The 16,799-nt window shown below is 40.5% G+C and overlaps 1 protein-coding gene and 1 pseudogene across 2 annotated transcripts; one reads left to right on the top strand and one right to left on the bottom strand.

Annotated features, from left to right (window-relative positions):
• The window catches only part of LOC111957129 (limbic system-associated membrane protein-like), a 146,386-nt pseudogene extending 141,461 nt beyond the window's left edge, over positions 1-4,925 (top strand).
• Positions 4,926-6,528: 1,603 nt separating this feature from the next.
• On the bottom strand, positions 6,529-16,468 carry LOC111960440 (neuromodulin). Of its 2 annotated transcripts, XM_023982446.2 has the most exons (4): positions 16,187-16,440; positions 11,346-11,418; positions 9,999-10,644; positions 6,529-7,372 (listed from the first exon to the last, which is right to left on the bottom strand). In XM_023982446.2, the coding sequence occupies exons 2-4, from the start codon at positions 11,367-11,369 to the stop codon at positions 7,293-7,295; spliced, it is 750 nt and encodes a 249-aa protein (XP_023838214.1). In that variant the 5' UTR covers positions 11,370-11,418; positions 16,187-16,440; the 3' UTR covers positions 6,529-7,292. The 2 variants fall into 2 exon arrangements, with proteins under 2 accessions (XP_023838214.1, XP_023838205.1); XM_023982437.2 differs by lacking the exon at positions 11,346-11,418 and having other exon boundaries at positions 16,187-16,468.
• Between the last annotated feature and the right edge of the window lie 331 nt (positions 16,469-16,799).

Genomic DNA, 16,799 nt, shown 5'->3' with positions numbered 1-16,799 from the left:
CTCCCTCCATATGTTACAAATTCCAATTTTGTTGTGACTAACGTTAGCTAGGCTAGGGGTTAGGCTTAAGGTTTAAAGTTAGGTCTAAGATTAGGAGTTAGGTTAAAGGGTTCGGGGAAGGGTTAGTTAACATGCTAAGTTGTTGCAAAGTAGCTAAGAAGTAGTAAGTAGTTGCAAACTTTCGGTTTCCCCGACATCAGATTATGCTGTCTCATGATGTGCACTCACTTTCCTTTTTATGCAAATGTTTTATACTACCGTGTGTCAGCACAAACCCACTGCACCCTTAAATCAGTCTCAGCTGTCCTAGCACATTAAAATGTTAAAGACGGGAACAGTTTGAAGCCCTTCATACTTTACCTCAAGTGTGCCTTTACATTGTATTATACACTGAGTATACCAAACATTACGAACACCTTCCTAATATTGAGTTGCACCCCCCCCTATTCCCTGAGAACTACCTCAATTCGTCGGAGCATGGACTCTACAAGGTGTCGAAAGCGTTCCACATGGATGCTGGCCCATGTTGACTCCACAGTTGTGTCAAGTTGGCTGGATGTCCTTTGGGTGGTGGACTATTGCTGATACACACGGGAAACTGTTGAGCGTTAAAAAAACAGCAGCATTGCAGTTCTTGACATAAACTGGTGCGCCTGGCACCTACTACCATACCTCGTTCAAAGGCACTTAAATATTTTGTCTTGCCCATTCACCCTTTGAAAGGCACTCACACACAATCCATGTCTCAATTGTCTCAAGGCTTAAAAATCCTTCTTTAACCCYTCTCCTCCTCTTCATCTACACTGATTGAAGTGGATTTAACAAGTGACATCAACAAGGGATCATAGCTTTCACTTGGATTCACCTGGTCAGTCTATGTCCAGGAAAGAGTGCACTGTTGTGTCTACTCAATGTCAATAGACTCTATGATAAGGCAAACCAATGTGATCATAAATCATTATTTGTATGTCAATATACAAGAGGAACTGTGTGAACCTTTATTTACTATTTGAAACGAGCTGACTACTACTGTATGTATTCTAAGGACAAAAGTGGCAGACAAATCAGATGTCCTGAGTTTTATGCATAGTGTGTTATAATGCCTAACGTGATGTGGCGTCTTGTCCAGGCTATCCAACGCCCAGGGAATCAGCATCCAGATCGTAGGGACCACAACTGTCCTGATGATCTCCAACGTTACAGTAAAGGACTATGGAAACTACACTTGTGTTGCACACCAACAAACTCGGGATCCAAAATGCTAGTCTCTTCCTCTATAGTAGTGACTTTGGAATAGTATGCAGTCTTCCAAAATCTCTTAGTTAAATGTCTCTGAAATTAGACACTTTAGACAATGTTTACAAATTCTAGGCCCTATTCCGTTTAGATGTGGGCCTAGAAAATGATGTGTTACATGGTCTGACCACCAGATGTCACTCACTGCTCACAAATGAATTCCTGTATGTGTTCATAGCACAGTACCGATACTCAGACAGGGACCTGTCAGGCATAACAGTTTATACATTTACACATTATTACATCACATAAGATGACATATATTAAATTAAACATCAAACAAAACTAATATGTTAGTCTTTAACCTCTCTTTTTCTCTCTTCTCCCCCCCTCCCTCCCTCCCCCCCTCCTCCCCTCCCTCCCTCCTCCCCTCCCTCCCTCCCTCCCTCCCTCCCTCCCCCTCCCTCCCCTCCCTCCCTCCCTCCCTCTCTCCCTCTCTCCCTCCCTCCTTCCCTCTCTCTCCAGGACCTGGTACGGCCGAGACATCAACGGCTCTGCCTGCCTATCCCAGCACTGTGGCTCCTCCTGGCCTCCATCACCTGCCTTCTCTTCAAGTGTTAATAACACCACCAACCTACCATTGTTATTACCTACCCAGTTATTACATTGAGACTGTTTGCGTAATGTAACAAAAATCCTGATGTGCTCCGATGCACCAAACTAGATAATAAGAAGATAGAATGGGCTTATTAATAAGTTTTAGTAACAAAAAAATATGAAATGGAGACAATGGAACAAACACTGCTTTTTCTAAGAAACATTTATTGCCATTTTAACATGCTGAAGTCTTGCTTTTCCGCTGTCATTACTCTTGTTTCGGTTGGGGTGTGGTTCATTGTATTTCGTCCAAATGAATACGTAAGTCTTAACCTCGAAGTGGCAGGGATTTCAGGTCAAGTACAACAATCATGGATATCTGCGAGAAGCACTGAGACATTCAAGTTACTGTTCCTTTCCTAATGGCATTTTACTGTATTGTTAAACGAAAAGGGCATTGTAACCAGTGCATTATCAGACATTATGAACTGGGTGATTCGATCCCTGAATCCTGATTGGCTGACAGCCGTGGTATATCAGACCACATGTATTTTTACTTCTCTAATTACATTGGTAACCAGTTTATAATAGCAATAAGGCACCTTGGGGGTTTGTGGTATATMGSRKATATACCACACCCCCTCGTGCCTTATTGCTTAAATAATATGCCAATATCTGTCCAAAAATATAAATTAAAAAAATATAAAACAAAACAATAGATTTTAAACAGTTTACATTATGTCAAAGCCAACACACTCCAATCAACATTACAGAAAAACAGTAGAACATGCAATGTTATACTTGGTATACTTAATTTCAATAGTAAAGTGATCATAACCGGGTGAAAATAGCCTCAGCTACATTAGATACATGGCTAGTTGCCTCTAAATTAACTGCCTCGTTTTTGGATGCATCAAAGGATGAGGATGCTCAATAACTGTGGACTAGCATGAGGTATGCTTTGGTGAACTACTCTTTGCAAACCCTCATAGAAACGCTTGAAATGTGTAATCATTCTTTATGTCGAAAAAGAAGACCTACTTTCAGGACCTTCTTCAAACAAAACATAGGTAATATTGATGCGTTACTGTATATAATTTWAAAAAAGTATTTCTCTATATGTTAAAAATAACTTGTTCCACCACTGTAACAAGAAAAATAGTAATTATTGTTGCAGCGTATGTTGTTTGTATGATTACAAGCCAACTATATGCTGTTCAGTTTCTCTATGGCAAACTGTATTTAGCTTCAGAAATGGCCTGCCATATTAGCTTTTATCTTGTCATCGTTCTCCATTTAATTTTGAGCTACAACAGTTATACTGCTGGAATTTGGATAGACATGAATGATGTGCTTTTCTTTTCTGTATGGGTGTTTTCATATTGACATATGGAAATTCATAATTTATGGATTTATTTTAAATCATTTCCGTTAATGGTGTATATACTTGAATCCAATGTCCTTATATATAAAGACAAATTTAATATGTCCATGTTTCTAAATAGGTCTGTAATTTGTTGATAATTAACTTGTAGTGTTCCATGGCAGCAACCCTTTGCACCATGCAAGTAAAGACCACTAGAGATCAATGTTTTTAAAAGGGTTTAATAAGMTCAAGTTAGTACATTTATTGTACCTTTCCAACTAAATTGTTTATTTTTTTTTGTCTTTGAGTAGAGTACATAGATGTATTTGGTTTCTATAATGAAAGCTCATGGAGAGTGACCGTGAGCGGAATGCCAAAATTACAACAAAGGCCAACAAGTACAACAAAGGCCAACAAAACAGATAGGTCTCTTGATGACATTGTCTACCGCTATTTGTCAAGTCAGTGTGTTCACAAAACCAACCTTTAATGTAAGTAATGCTCTCTGAAATCTCATCATTGTTAAAAACCTCCACTGAATTCATACTGCTTTAGAACCATGACTGTAAGGTAGTTGTCCATCTAAGCAGTCTGAGTTCTTTGTWAAAAAAAATAAAAAAAACAGACTTGCTGTATGTTAGCCTTAGTGCTATACTGAGAATCTATCTGTATGTCATCTCTGTATTTTAAATTTTTCATAAAACAATGAATGCTAGGCCTACTGTACATCCTGCCTCTGGACGATAGTTTATTAACAAAATAATCTGATTAAGAAATGAATAATCTGTCTGTTCACTTCAATAAAGGGGTATGTATTATAATTTGATGGGAAGTGTTTTTACATGTCTGAATGGAAAGGCTTGTGGACTAGAATACGGTACTGTACCTGTCTGCCTGGCAAAGCTAAAGCACTGGGGAAAGCAGTCTTGCACTGATTGACAGTCTTCTCAGCCAGTGAGCCATTAGACGTTTAGCTGAAGTCTTTCCCAGGAGGAGGGGTCTCACCTGACTGCACTGTACCCTGGCTGTATATACAGTCCCTGATCCCTTATGACTAAGACCTTGGGACTGATGTGTCTATCTAGATTCTTACTAATAATGAACATTGCATCCCATCGCTGTATAAAACTGGCTTGTGTGTGTGTGTGTGTGTGTGCACACCCTGTTGAGTTACTTTGGCTTGTTTTAAGCCATTGAAAGATACATGCGGCATGAATCACCAGTCATGTACGTTGGCCACATGTCTATCCATCCCACCAAGCTATGGTTACATGTGTAACCCACCATCTTATGGTTTATCTCACCTGTATATAAAATGTTTTTAGAATATATTTAAGCTAAGTCTATCCCTAAATTCACTTTGTTGATAATTACCCACTGTAGGACACAGAGGAATGTCACATTTGTACTTCCCTTTGTCACAAGAATGGAATTCCTAGACAATTACACAATCATTACACAGCAATGTCCCYTTGTTCTATTTCCTTTGATTTATGTTAACGTTTTTTTGCGATTGGTTTCTAAAAATGGTATGTAAAGGTATACAAGAAAAACTTTCAACACAAAATACATTTGTTTGAATTCAGTGTTCTGTATTTGAATGTGGATTGAGATGTCGATGAGTAATCTTTTTGGAGAACGCTTGAAACACAGTATCTTCCTGGTACAATTGTGTTTATCACCATGTAACATGCAAATAAAATAATATACGTATTGTTAATTCTCATTGGGAGAGTTGTGTCCTATACTATACATTTTTGGAGTGCTTGAAAAACTATAAATCTGTTTTGGAAAAGGAGATGGGTTTCTATGACACTTTCTAGCCAGTTAACTCTGGACATTGGAAATGACACTGACAAAGCTATCTGAACAGTGAGATCCCAGTCATTTGCATTGTCTCGCGGAAATGATAGCCTTTATAGAAGGAAAGGGACGTTATATGTGGACACTGAGGAATGGATGGAGTCAATTCATTTTCTATGAACCTTGTAGCGTTTTGATCTAACCTTTTAACCTCGAGGCCCCATTTGAGATAAAGACTCAAGGGAAAGACGACTCAGGAGGAGGCGGTGGGGGCGTTACATTGACCCTAAGTGGCAAAGTAGCTTTTAAAGTGTAGTGATAGGGTTTGAAATTCAATTCTTGAATTCACTCATGAAGTGGAGAATTTGCATTGAATTAAATTCTTATTGTAAAAACATTTAATCTTGGGAATTGAATTGGAATCGTATATATATTTACCAGTTAATGGTATGTTTTAAGATTTGTTTTTAATCATTTCAACCTGTATTCCAGTATAGCTAGGCTGTCTGAACAGTGATATAATCAGCCTGAGGGAATGGAATTGGAATTGGAATTTGTGGAATTTTTAGGGATACTATTGAATTGGGAATTGAATTATCGGAATTGACCTAACATTGGAATTCAGAGGAATTGAATTATCTCTGAATTCAAAGGCTGACTGGGAATTTGAATGAAATGAAATGGGAATTGACAGGGAGAGAGAATTGAAATAGAATTGAATTGTGGAATTGAACCCAACCCTGGACAGCACATGCACCAGTCCATCCTTCATGAGAAATCCATCTGGTGATTATGAAACACTAGCTGATCCTCCAACACAGACCTGACCAGCTGGAAGTGTTTGTGTCAAATACTGGGAGGATGGAAGAATGGGTGTATCTATAACCTATCTAGTAAAAAAAAGAATGGAGCTTACCACTAGTATGTTTTTACTATCAAGCCAATTGGGCTTGATTCAACCCATAGTGCTGAAAATCTGTGTTGTAGCTTGATTGACATTTAAAGGCAATGTMCCTGCATTAGCGAGGACTGCATTCCCTGTGAGCGCTCCATATGTCGGCTCAATCGGAAATTGCCTTTAAATTTCAGCTATAGCGCTGAAACTCTGCAATAAGGATATAATCGAGACCCAAAAATATACAATTTGTTACTAATAAGCTAATTGCTGGGTAATGTTTCATACCAGGGATTCGATTCAATATATAGTACTTTAGAGCTGCCATACAGCATAATAGAAATTTAAAGCCAGTGTTCCCGAGTTAGCGGACTGCTTTCACAGTAAACACTGCATTGGTCGACTCAATCGGAAATGACCTAGAAATTTAAATCGCACTATAGTGCTGTACTTCAGCAATACAGATTGAATCGAGACCCAAGCTGCAGGTGCTATTACACTCCACTAGATGTCTCTAGATCTCATTAATAATACTACTATTATACTCTAATTCAGGGGTTATGTGAAAGTGGCTTATCATTAGCCTTCATTAGCAAATGTTTTGTTTGGCAGGTGAAATATATTCCACAACTTATGATGGTAATTGGCACATTGCTTTATTTTGAAAACAGACATTGAAACCATTATTTTATTTTTTATTTTTTTCACAATTGAACTCCTCAGATTCAAACTGGACATTGCACTCACTGGAACATAGGAAAAGTTTTTTAGTTTTGTTTGTTTGATTTTCTTTTTAACATCAGTGCAAGAGTAATTCCAATTTATATCAAACTGTCATAACAACACCAAGGACATCAAAAAGAAGCCACATTTTTTTTGCATTGTGACTGCGAAAAGTTCCTCTTAGTGGAAGAGTTCCCATGCAAGTTGTTAGATGGTTCATGCTAATCATGTAATTTGGAAGGGGGATTTTAGTTGTGGGCCCAACAACATTTATGTCATAGTATTCATCGTTTTCTGTAAAGTCCTCAAAATCGCCTCAGACCTGTTAGTTGTATAAGTGAGGAAGGGGAAGTACCGACTACTCAAAGAACGTAAACCAAGCTTGATCAACAGAAWATGAAAATGTCCTGTCCAGCTTTGTAGGGTTTTGAAACTCAGTTCAAAACGTGGATACGTCCAACCATCGATTCAATCATGTAAGATACAGAACATACCCAAATCATAGCACTTATAGCTTGAACCAAAAAACGCATGTTGGAAACTCCCCCAACATAAGAAAATCATCGCCACACAAAAAAMGACAAACAAATAAAAATGGACTGTCTTCACATTCAGAAGGAGAAGAGTCACCCTTTAAATTCATTTGTAATCATAGTAATTTTTTTCTCTATGTTAAACTTTCTCTTCGCCCTCCTTGGACTCCTGGTCTGCCTCTGCTGGGGCCTCAGCTGGTTGGGATTCTTCGGCAGCATCTGAAAGAAGGAAGAGGGAGAGGGGGGGAGAGAGTGAGAGTGAGAGAGAGAGAGAAAGATAAAAAAAAAAATGAATTTTGTGTGAGAAAATATTATTGATCAGTAGGTAATGTAAGCGGTGAGGTGGAGACCTGTTTATTCTCAGTGGACTGTGTGAAATACAGTAATAAAGAGGCTACAGAGACCCCGCTCTACAGCGACCCATTATAAAGAGCTCTGTATATGCTTGTGGCTGTCACATTGTTATACTTCACTTATTACTTAACATACTTACAAAAATACTTATTTTGCTGTTCCTTCCTCTCAGAACCTGCTAGGTGGGATTCCCAAGTCCAAAACTAAATCTAAAGAAATCCACTCATGTTTTAGTACAGCTGGCCAATATCTATGATTCCCTGTGAGACTTAAGCATAGATCCAAATCAGATTTTTCTTTACCCTTCAGAAATACTTGTAATAGGCATCTGATTATGAAAATAATCTGTTTTTGGAATTTGAAGTTTTTTCGAAATTTTGTGCAACATTGGGCTTCAATGGAAGCAAAAACGTGTTGTAAGAAAACTGAAACTATATGAAAATCACATCAAAATGGATCCAAAACATTTACATGTGATGGAAAATATTGTCTAATGGTATATACATTTGAAATTAAGTCCTATTTTGTTTGAAATAGGAAATTGATCGACTTGACCAATTCAAATTCTTGTATTTAACTATCAAAAACAGGATCAACTATTTTGGGGGTTTTCTATGTAACTGARAACATATTTGGTTGTCCTTTCTGGGTTATTTGAGAGAGATTACTTATCTTACTTCTTTATCATAAAATGAATGGTCATCAATGGCAGTATTCTTTTAATATATATATTCTTTTGATGTGTAGAAGGGACATCAAAGTTACTCCTGAAGTATTTAGTTGTCCGTATTATTTGCAGATAGATCTTGGAAGGGAAACAGTGTTTTGGCAACCCTTCAAGCCTAATGTTGCATTTTTGCTCAGAATGTTTTGTTCTATATATGTTTTTTATACATAATCACTACATCTTAGAGAATACAGGAAATATATTAAGTCATGTACTTGCATGGATGGCTACAACATACTGCTTGTGTAGGTGACCAGTGTGGTCTCAGACGAGTGGACAGTTTATAATGTTTCAGAGGCTACTGATAGCCACAATAATCATACCAACACACAACAAAAAAACTACTAAGAGATGCACTGTGTTGTGTTTGGCATAATTGTTTTGTTTAGGACCTGTATAAGAATTTTATTTTGTTGCAACATTGGGTCTCACAGGTTTAAGATTTATTTTCAATATGAGTATTTTCACTATGAGTTGTAATGACCTTTAGAAGTTGTTTCCAATCAAAGCTATTGTCCTCATTTCATGGAGGTAGTGATGTCATCCTGACTGCATTGACTTCAATCATCAGCATGACATCATCTTCGTTGGTCATCCTCTGGGAATCAGAGATGGAGCTGGACTTGTGTATGTGACTCATGATAGATGACTCACACAGCACTTAGTATTCTACGGGCACTCAATGGGCAGGTTTCAGGTAAGGCAGTGGTAACCATGCAATCACTGTGAAAATATAGACATTTCAACCCATCCTAGAAGATGAGCTAATGTATTATTTATCCCAATTTCTCTCTCTGGGGATCAATAAAGTTGATTCAGTCATTCATTAAAGTCTCCATCAATAATATTTCTGTGAAAGGTCTTGTTTCATTGTGTATAGAGCCTGAATATACCGGACAGATAATATAAACACCTTCACTGCTACATATTGAATACTAAAATATTTAGTTTTTCTCATTATTGTTGAGCACCCCTCCTTTCCTTTGTTTTTACTGAAGCACAAAGGACCACCTGAACTCCACTAAAATATTGAATTTCATTTGCACTATATCCTTTACATTGGTCTTTATGACCTACATTTGTCTAGTGCTTCATATGATGGTTAGCCATTCAGGTCTTGCTTGTTTTCACGGTCTGCTGGTTTCAGTCTTAATTGACCAGTTTAAGTAAATTATCATTCACCAGTTTAAGTAATTTATCATTCGGTAAGTCTAAAAACCATGGCCAGATATTCCAGGTCTACACCAGTACATGTAACTATGACAACCTGCGGACAGTGTAGCCTCTATGACCTAGTTTCTCCCAGTCCTGTCTAAGATTGTGTCCCAAATGGCAGCATGTACCCTATYAAGTGCACTACTTTTGAAAAAGCAGTGCACTACGTAGGGAATAGGGTGCCTTTCAGGACTCAGACATTGATCCTCCTGTAGAGGATTCTGCACATATTCCATTAGGTAGGCTACATCATACAGTCTGGGAGTTCCTGGACTGGAACAAGATAACCTACTGAGCCTTTCCCTTGTTCTGTCATACTGTTTAGTTTAAGCTAATATAACCAATCAAAGATAATGTAAAGAGATTATGAGTAACATCTTGACATGATGTCATTTTGTACATTTGGCTCACGGACAATTGTATTATTAATAATAAATGTATTATTCAAGCTATTGTGTAGACTATTTGGTTTGTGTTGTATTTGTAGCCTATTTCTAAGCTCATCTACGTGGATGGGCATCTCAGAGGCTGGGTTACAATAAGGCCTACCTTTTTTGTCTTGTGTTTGGTGAGGCTCCTCCTTATCAGCCGTCTCACTGACAGTAGCAGCAGGCACGTCGGCTTGTTTGGAATCCTCCTGGACAGCACCACCCTCCACGCTCTTTTCAGCACAATCAGTGGAGGGGATTTGGGCAGAAACCGGAGCTTCACTGCTGTCCACCTCTTTGGGCTTCTCCTTGGTGTTGCTGGGCTCTGCCTTGGCTTCCTCTTTGGGAGGCTCTGAAGGCGCCGCCGCTGCAGTGGGAGAGGCTGCTGCTGCCACAGGCGAGGTGGCTGCGGCTACGGGAGAGGTGGCGACAGGGGCAGGAGAGTTTGCTGGCTTTTCTGAGATGGGGCTTTTGGCTTGGCTCGTCTCCTCCTCTTTAACATCAGTGGGGTCTTTTTCCTCGGCAGCCTGCTCAGTCGCAGGGGGGACGTCTTCCTTCTTCTCCTCCTCTCCGTCTGCCGTCTCCTTCGCCGCCTCCTCTGGGACAGCTGGGCTGGCCTCCTCATCCTCCTCTCCATCTTTCATTTTTTTCCGGAGTATGTGTCCACGAAAGCTGGCCTGGATTTTGGTGGCCGCCTTGTGGGCTTTGTCCTCTGGTTTCTTCTCATCCTGCTTGATTTCCTGGTCAGCCTCTTCATTCTTCTCAACCTTGGGAAAGAGACAGGATGTCAAGAAGTGATGAGCATATCACTTCTTGACAATTGACATTTTGTGTCTGCCCTAAAATGAAGCAATATTATTGTTATCTAACTAACAAGAATTTCAATTGCCTCTTCAAAGAACCAAACAGGTACCCTTCCGGTGACCTACTAAACTCTTAGAAAGCTGTTGCATCCCATCCTTATGGCTGAATGCGAAAGGTCTCCAATGAAGTGAAATCAGAGGCCCATACTCAATAGGCCTGCCAAATAGTGAGTGACAGTAACTATTGTATAGCCCTTCTCTATCAACGTCCAACCATTAGCTCCTCTTATCGTGGCAGATGAACAAATAGCATTCGACCGTGGTGAACGCCATTGGATGTCATTCACATACAATCCCAATGGTTCTGAATAAGAACACTTCCAAAAGGCATCTCCAACAACACATCCCACCAACATACCCACCACCCACAATAGACACTAGGTTATATGTAGAATTAAGGGAAATGAAGGTAGAATAAAGGTGTTGTTCAAGGCAGAAGAAGGTAGAGTCCGAGCAGGCGGTGAGAGTGGGATGTAGATCTGAGCGGGGTTGTTCAGGTTTGGGTTGTCAGAAGTTGGTGGTTATGACTGGAGCAGAGTTTAGGAAAAGATGAGGAATAGGAGTGGGATAGGTGTTGAAGCCTGTACAGAGCGCCAAGATGTTACCTTTGATACAGTATCTGGATCCATAGTTGGAGTGGTCCATCAAATAGAGGGCTGTGTTATGATTCTTATAAATCTAATGAAAAAGAAATGAAGTGAAAATAAGGAAAAATGAACACTGATGTTGAAATTGACAAAGGAAAAAAATGATCATCACATTCAAAATGAATAAATAAATAAACAGATCGTATTGATTTGAATTATGCATTTATCTCACACAGACAAATTATGTTAATCTGAAAAGAATAGAGTGAACTAATGTAACGCAAACATAACAGGCAGTGTGGCCGAAACCAAATCAAAGAGACTGGGATTCTAAATCCATGATGTAGCGTTACATGCTTTGTCTTCCACGATGTTACCTAATGTGATGTTTTCACGAGGAGTTCTTGCTTCTTGTTACAAATACATTTTTGGTCTCGTTGCATAATAAACCAAAAAGTGCTGCATGTGGATCAGTTATGTTTTGATGATTCATCTCATTTCCAATTAGTATTTGTTTTGCTATGTTTTTAGATACTGACATCAGTTACTATCATTATGTTGAATGCCACTTGCAATATCATAGTCATAATAACATCAATTATGTTATTATGACTATGATATTCAAAATGGCGTACATCGTTGTTTAATTACTAGATTCCTGGAGGCTGAGTTGTGGATCCATCTTTGGTTGCTACCTCGTCAAGATGCACCGCCATCCTCCCGTGAACGATCAAACGTTACCTTGACAACCAGAGTGCTACATTTAACTCATCTGCTGTTTTTGGCCAGTGGTTCTGAACCAGGAGTACTAGTACCCGTGGGGGTACTTGGCCTATCCACTGGGGGTACTTGAGAAGACTCATGAGACCATAGGACTACTGGTAAAATGCACATGAGSGGTGATACAGTAAGCCGAAAAAGGTTGAAAACTACTGGTTTAGGCTTTGAAAGACTATATGTCACCATGATTGACATTGCACCTGACCCCTTGGGAAAGCAGCCAATAGGAAACGATAAATCAGGTTACTAATCAGGGTAGCAGGGAGGGGCTCGCGGTTCCACTGGTCAGGGTGTTATTGTTCAGGTCTCTTCTCTGTTGTGTTGTGTGGCTGTGTGTGTGTTGTGTGTGTGTGGTGTGTGTGTGTGTGTGTGTGTGTGTGTGTGTGTGTGTGTGTGTGTGTGTGTGTGTGTGTGTGTGTGTGTGTGTGTGTGTGTGTGTGTGTGTGTGGTGTGTGTGTGTGTGTGTGTGTGTGTGTGTGTGTGTGTTCACGTTTAGGGGGCACGTTTAGGAGGGCAGAAAGATGTTTTAATCACCTGCTCCCAATAAATATATTACGTTTTTAAAGCCATGAAACTGTATTATTTTTGAATAATTGAATGAACTGAAGTGCTTGTATAGCTAATGGAGTAGTGAGATGTGATAGACTGTTAGTGTCTGGCACACCCTCACAGCCGTAATGGTACGTTTAATATAATGATCTCATAGGTGCTCACAATTGCCAAATTTTGGTCTAAGCACTTACTCAAACAGAATGACTTACTGGAGTTGTGAGTCACCATAAGAATGACTTATGGAGATTGAGAAGGGCAGCAGGTAGCCTAGCGGTTAAGAGCGTTGGGCCAGTAACCAAAAGGTAGCTGGTTTGAATCCCTGAGCTGACTAGGTGAACTATCTGCCGATGTGCCCTTGAGCAAGGCACTTGACCCGAATTGCTTCTGGAAAAGAGCATCTACCAAAAATGTTTTTAGGGTCCCATGTGGCTCAGTTGGCGCTTGCAACCCCAGGGTTGTAGGTTCAATTCCCACAGGGAACCAGTGTGAAAAATGTATGCACTCACTACTGTAAGTCACTCTGGATAAGGGCATCTAATAAACTGTAATTGTAAACTGTTTTGGGAATATGAGAGATGACATAATTTTGATATTAATGGGAAGATACTGTATTTCACTGTCCATTTGGGGATTTTAAATGAGTTTATGTTTGTTCAGTTGGGTAAATGTATTGAGACCACCTATACTTTTTTGAATAAGAGCATAGATCTCATTTCATTGATTTTACCACAATCAATTGTAGCCTATTTACAGTATATTGTCCGTTCAACCCACAAATCAGTAGAGTCTACCTGCCATGTTATAATGTTGCTTCCCAAACCCGTGATTCAGACAAGTAATATGAATGGTAGGATGTCCAAGGCGATATATTTGCATGTTTATGTCCGTTGTTAACCAATGTACCTACAGAAATGTAGAACATCCTTTTGAGAGACATATCAAAATTATATAATCTGACTTCAGGAAATGTCTTCCAACCAGATGTCTGGGGAGACAAGCCTATATCCCTTTTAAACCTCAATCATTGAAGATCTAAAAAGAATTGATGTTAAAAGGCATTGATATGTCAATTGAAACCCAGACTCCTGAGACAGCTTCAGACAACCGTATTTAAACAACAGTCTGATTCCATTATGTCACTCAGTGCGTGATCTTTCCATTCATAAAATGAGCATATCTCAAAACGGTCTCCCAGGAACACTAGTTGCATTTGCCCTTTTAGATAGCTGATTGCCTGTATATGATACACCACCAATACAAGTCAGGCTACAGTATCTGAAAGACAAATGTGTACATCTCGCGCCCCAGCCACTGTCCTTGGGTCGGCAACCCCGTGTGAACCACACCCCACGGTGGGTTTATGGATGGATCTTTCAAATGGTAGCCAGCCACCATCCCCCCACGTCAGACCGCTGTCTCAGTTTGGAAACCATTAGAGACTTTGCCACAGGAGGGGAATGAGACCGCTGCTTGCACAAACGCACAGTCGGTATGTGTCCTCTTTTTGTTCTTATTCACTCAAGCAGATGCTCCCTAGCTCCCTCACATCGAGGAACGCAGAGTGCTGACGCAAGGACAGAAGTATGTTGACATGCAAATGAGGTAGGCTTATATTACTCTTATCTCAGTAAACCAACACTAACATCTGTATGTGTGTTTCAACTGAGCCAGTCGATGTACTAAAAAGATAGCTTGGCTCTTACACACCAACACTGAAACCAGACAGGGACAGGGTCAAAAAAAAAAGTCTGCCAAGAAATATATTGTCTGTCGCAGTATGTCGAGTAAATGTATATCCTTCAATAAATCCCAGCACGATATATGTCTGGTTTTCTAGTGGATGGGGATGAGAAACACTACAGAGGAGGCAGGCAGGCAGACAGGCAGGGTTGCAGTCTGCAGCTGAATCGCCCCCATTCTCCCTGAGCTGCTACTACCCACTCACACAGCACCACACCCTTTCATCCAGCTGTCTCCTCTCCTCTCACTCCTCCTGCAGGAGAGGGGGGGGGTTCAGGTGGAGGAGAATACATTCACCTATCCGCACAGCCCCATGCCTCTCCGACYCACACCTTATTCCCAGGACGGTGAATTGATGAGTCTTGTACATGTTTTCGATGGCCCCAAGAGTGATGTTTGCAACCAGATAATACTCAATCATAATAGCCACCCTCATTTAATTAAATTAGTCTGCTCTCTCTCCCTTGAACAAAGGCTACACAATCACGGCTGCTCTGACAGTGAGGGCTGGTGGCGCCCGTTGAAAAAGCCGGTTGAGAGCAATCTCTCTTGTTGCACCATTTATATGCTTTCTGTTCATCTGTCTAAATCCCAGAGACTTCATTCATTCATTAMCCAGTCCTCAAAAGCAGAAAGCAGAGAATGGGCTGGATGCTGCATGGGAGGCGGTTTTCCCTGTGGCGAGCGTAGTGTACGATTCAGATAGCAGCATTGTGTGGAGATAGGGCTTAATGCAGTATTAAAGCTGTGTGAGAGAGAGCGCGAGAGAGAGCGAAAGAGGGATGCCTCACCCACTTCAGTGCAATGTGCAGCCTGGCTGAGCTAAAATGACTCATACATGCTGACATTTAAGCAGCAATCAGGTGTTGATGGAATCCAGTGCTTTAAGAAGCCGATAAAATCCCGACCACTCTAGATAGCTTCTGCAGATGGATAGCTCTGTGCTAATGAAAAATACCTTCTGAGAGCTACTTACATCAAGGTACTATCTCATACTGTACACCTCCTAGACTCACCCGTAGATTCACAACACCTTCCTTTTCTGAGAAAGGAGCTCTCTCGTATGTATTCATCAGTTTTTTRTCTCTCACAACTATGCACCCATAAACATTTGTAGACCTAATTGACACTATACACTTTTAACCTCAGAACCGTGCTAATCCCTTTAAGTTCCTCATTTATACCCTGGAGACACCGTGGCCAGAGGAGTTGAGTCTTAGTCAGTGGATCCTTACCCCACCCTTTTTCCTCAGCAAACATGCCTCTCTATCCTCCTGTTTCTTAGAGATAACACCAAAATAGGATTTTTTTTAGTGCATCAACTAAAAGCAGCCTTAAGGTAATAAGACAGTATTGTGCTCAATGGAGGTGGTATCCTCAGTCTTCATGTATCCCCTGATTACAGTACAAAGCAGTCAAGGCAATCACAGAAGGCAGCAAACAGGTGCATCAAGTGTCTATCAATACGTGTCTCAGTGTTTAAAGTAGTGGATCGATAATAGTATAAAAGAGCACAGCCTCATGTTACAGGCTCATCTTACTGCTATTACAGTATGAGGTCTGGCAGCATTGTGGCTACACTCATTCAAACATAATTACATTAACAAGGCGTGTCCGTTTTGCATCCGAGACATCACTGAAGTCCCAGTGAGCCAAGAAGACAAAAGAATTAGACAGGCATATCCTCAGATCAGTTACGGAAGTAATTAGTCCAAAAGTTGAACAATTTAGCCACATTTTTGAAAATGACAGCTATGAATGAGAGAATCTGTAAGGAAAGCAGTTACCGGTTTTGTTCTTCTTATGCAGCACAGCATACTTGTAATATCCTTTCTCTTTTCCCTTCTTTCTTTCCTTTTTGCCTTACACTTCTCTCTCACTCCCTCGCTCTCGCGCTCTTGCACACGCTCACTGGCTGTACCAACAGCTGAGTCGCCTAATGCTTTTACTCATCACAATTTGCACACACACTCACTGTCTGCCTGCTCGCGCCTCTCTCTGACTTGCTGGCTAACAATGACTACAAGCTCACCCTTTAAAACCCCTCCTTCCCTTCCCCTCCCTCTGTTCACGCCGACACCCCCTCCTTCTCTCTCTGTGATGAACCTATCCCCCTCTTCTCCCTCCCTCTCCCTCTCTCCTCCACAGGCGACCAGCATGCAGCCTTGCACTGGCGAGAGCTACAACCCCACCCTATACACGTCTCCTAGTGTGAATGACTGAATACATCCAATCCGTCAACAGACAATTCCCATTCTTCTGCTTTTCTCTCTTTTTTTWATTCCCTCCATACACTGGGGCGGTGGCCCTGTTAAATAGCTTTTATATTAAAGAGGGTATTTTCCTGCTAAAATCCCACTCAGTCAGTGCTGTTGGTAAAGATCAATAAATAAGCCAAGC

The sequence above is a fragment of the Salvelinus sp. IW2-2015 genome, linkage group LG4p (genome assembly GCF_002910315.2).
Source record: "Salvelinus sp. IW2-2015 linkage group LG4p, ASM291031v2, whole genome shotgun sequence".
Classification (NCBI taxonomy): Eukaryota; Metazoa; Chordata; class Actinopteri; order Salmoniformes; family Salmonidae; genus Salvelinus; species Salvelinus sp. IW2-2015.
Note: the sequence above shows the minus strand (reverse complement) of the source record. Positions and strands in the feature narration are given on the sequence as shown.

Coding starts and splice junctions, on each gene's coding strand:
- LOC111960440 (XM_023982437.2), bottom strand. CDS start 16,216: ATGCTGTGCTGCATAAGAAGAACAAAACCG. Junction 10,645..16,186: donor GCATAAGAAGAACAAAACCG/GTAACTGCTTTC, acceptor CTCTTTCCCAAG/GTTGAGAAGAATGAAGAGGC. Junction 7,373..9,998: donor CCAAACACAAGACAAAAAAG/GTAGGCCTTATT, acceptor TCCTTCTTTCAG/ATGCTGCCGAAGAATCCCAA.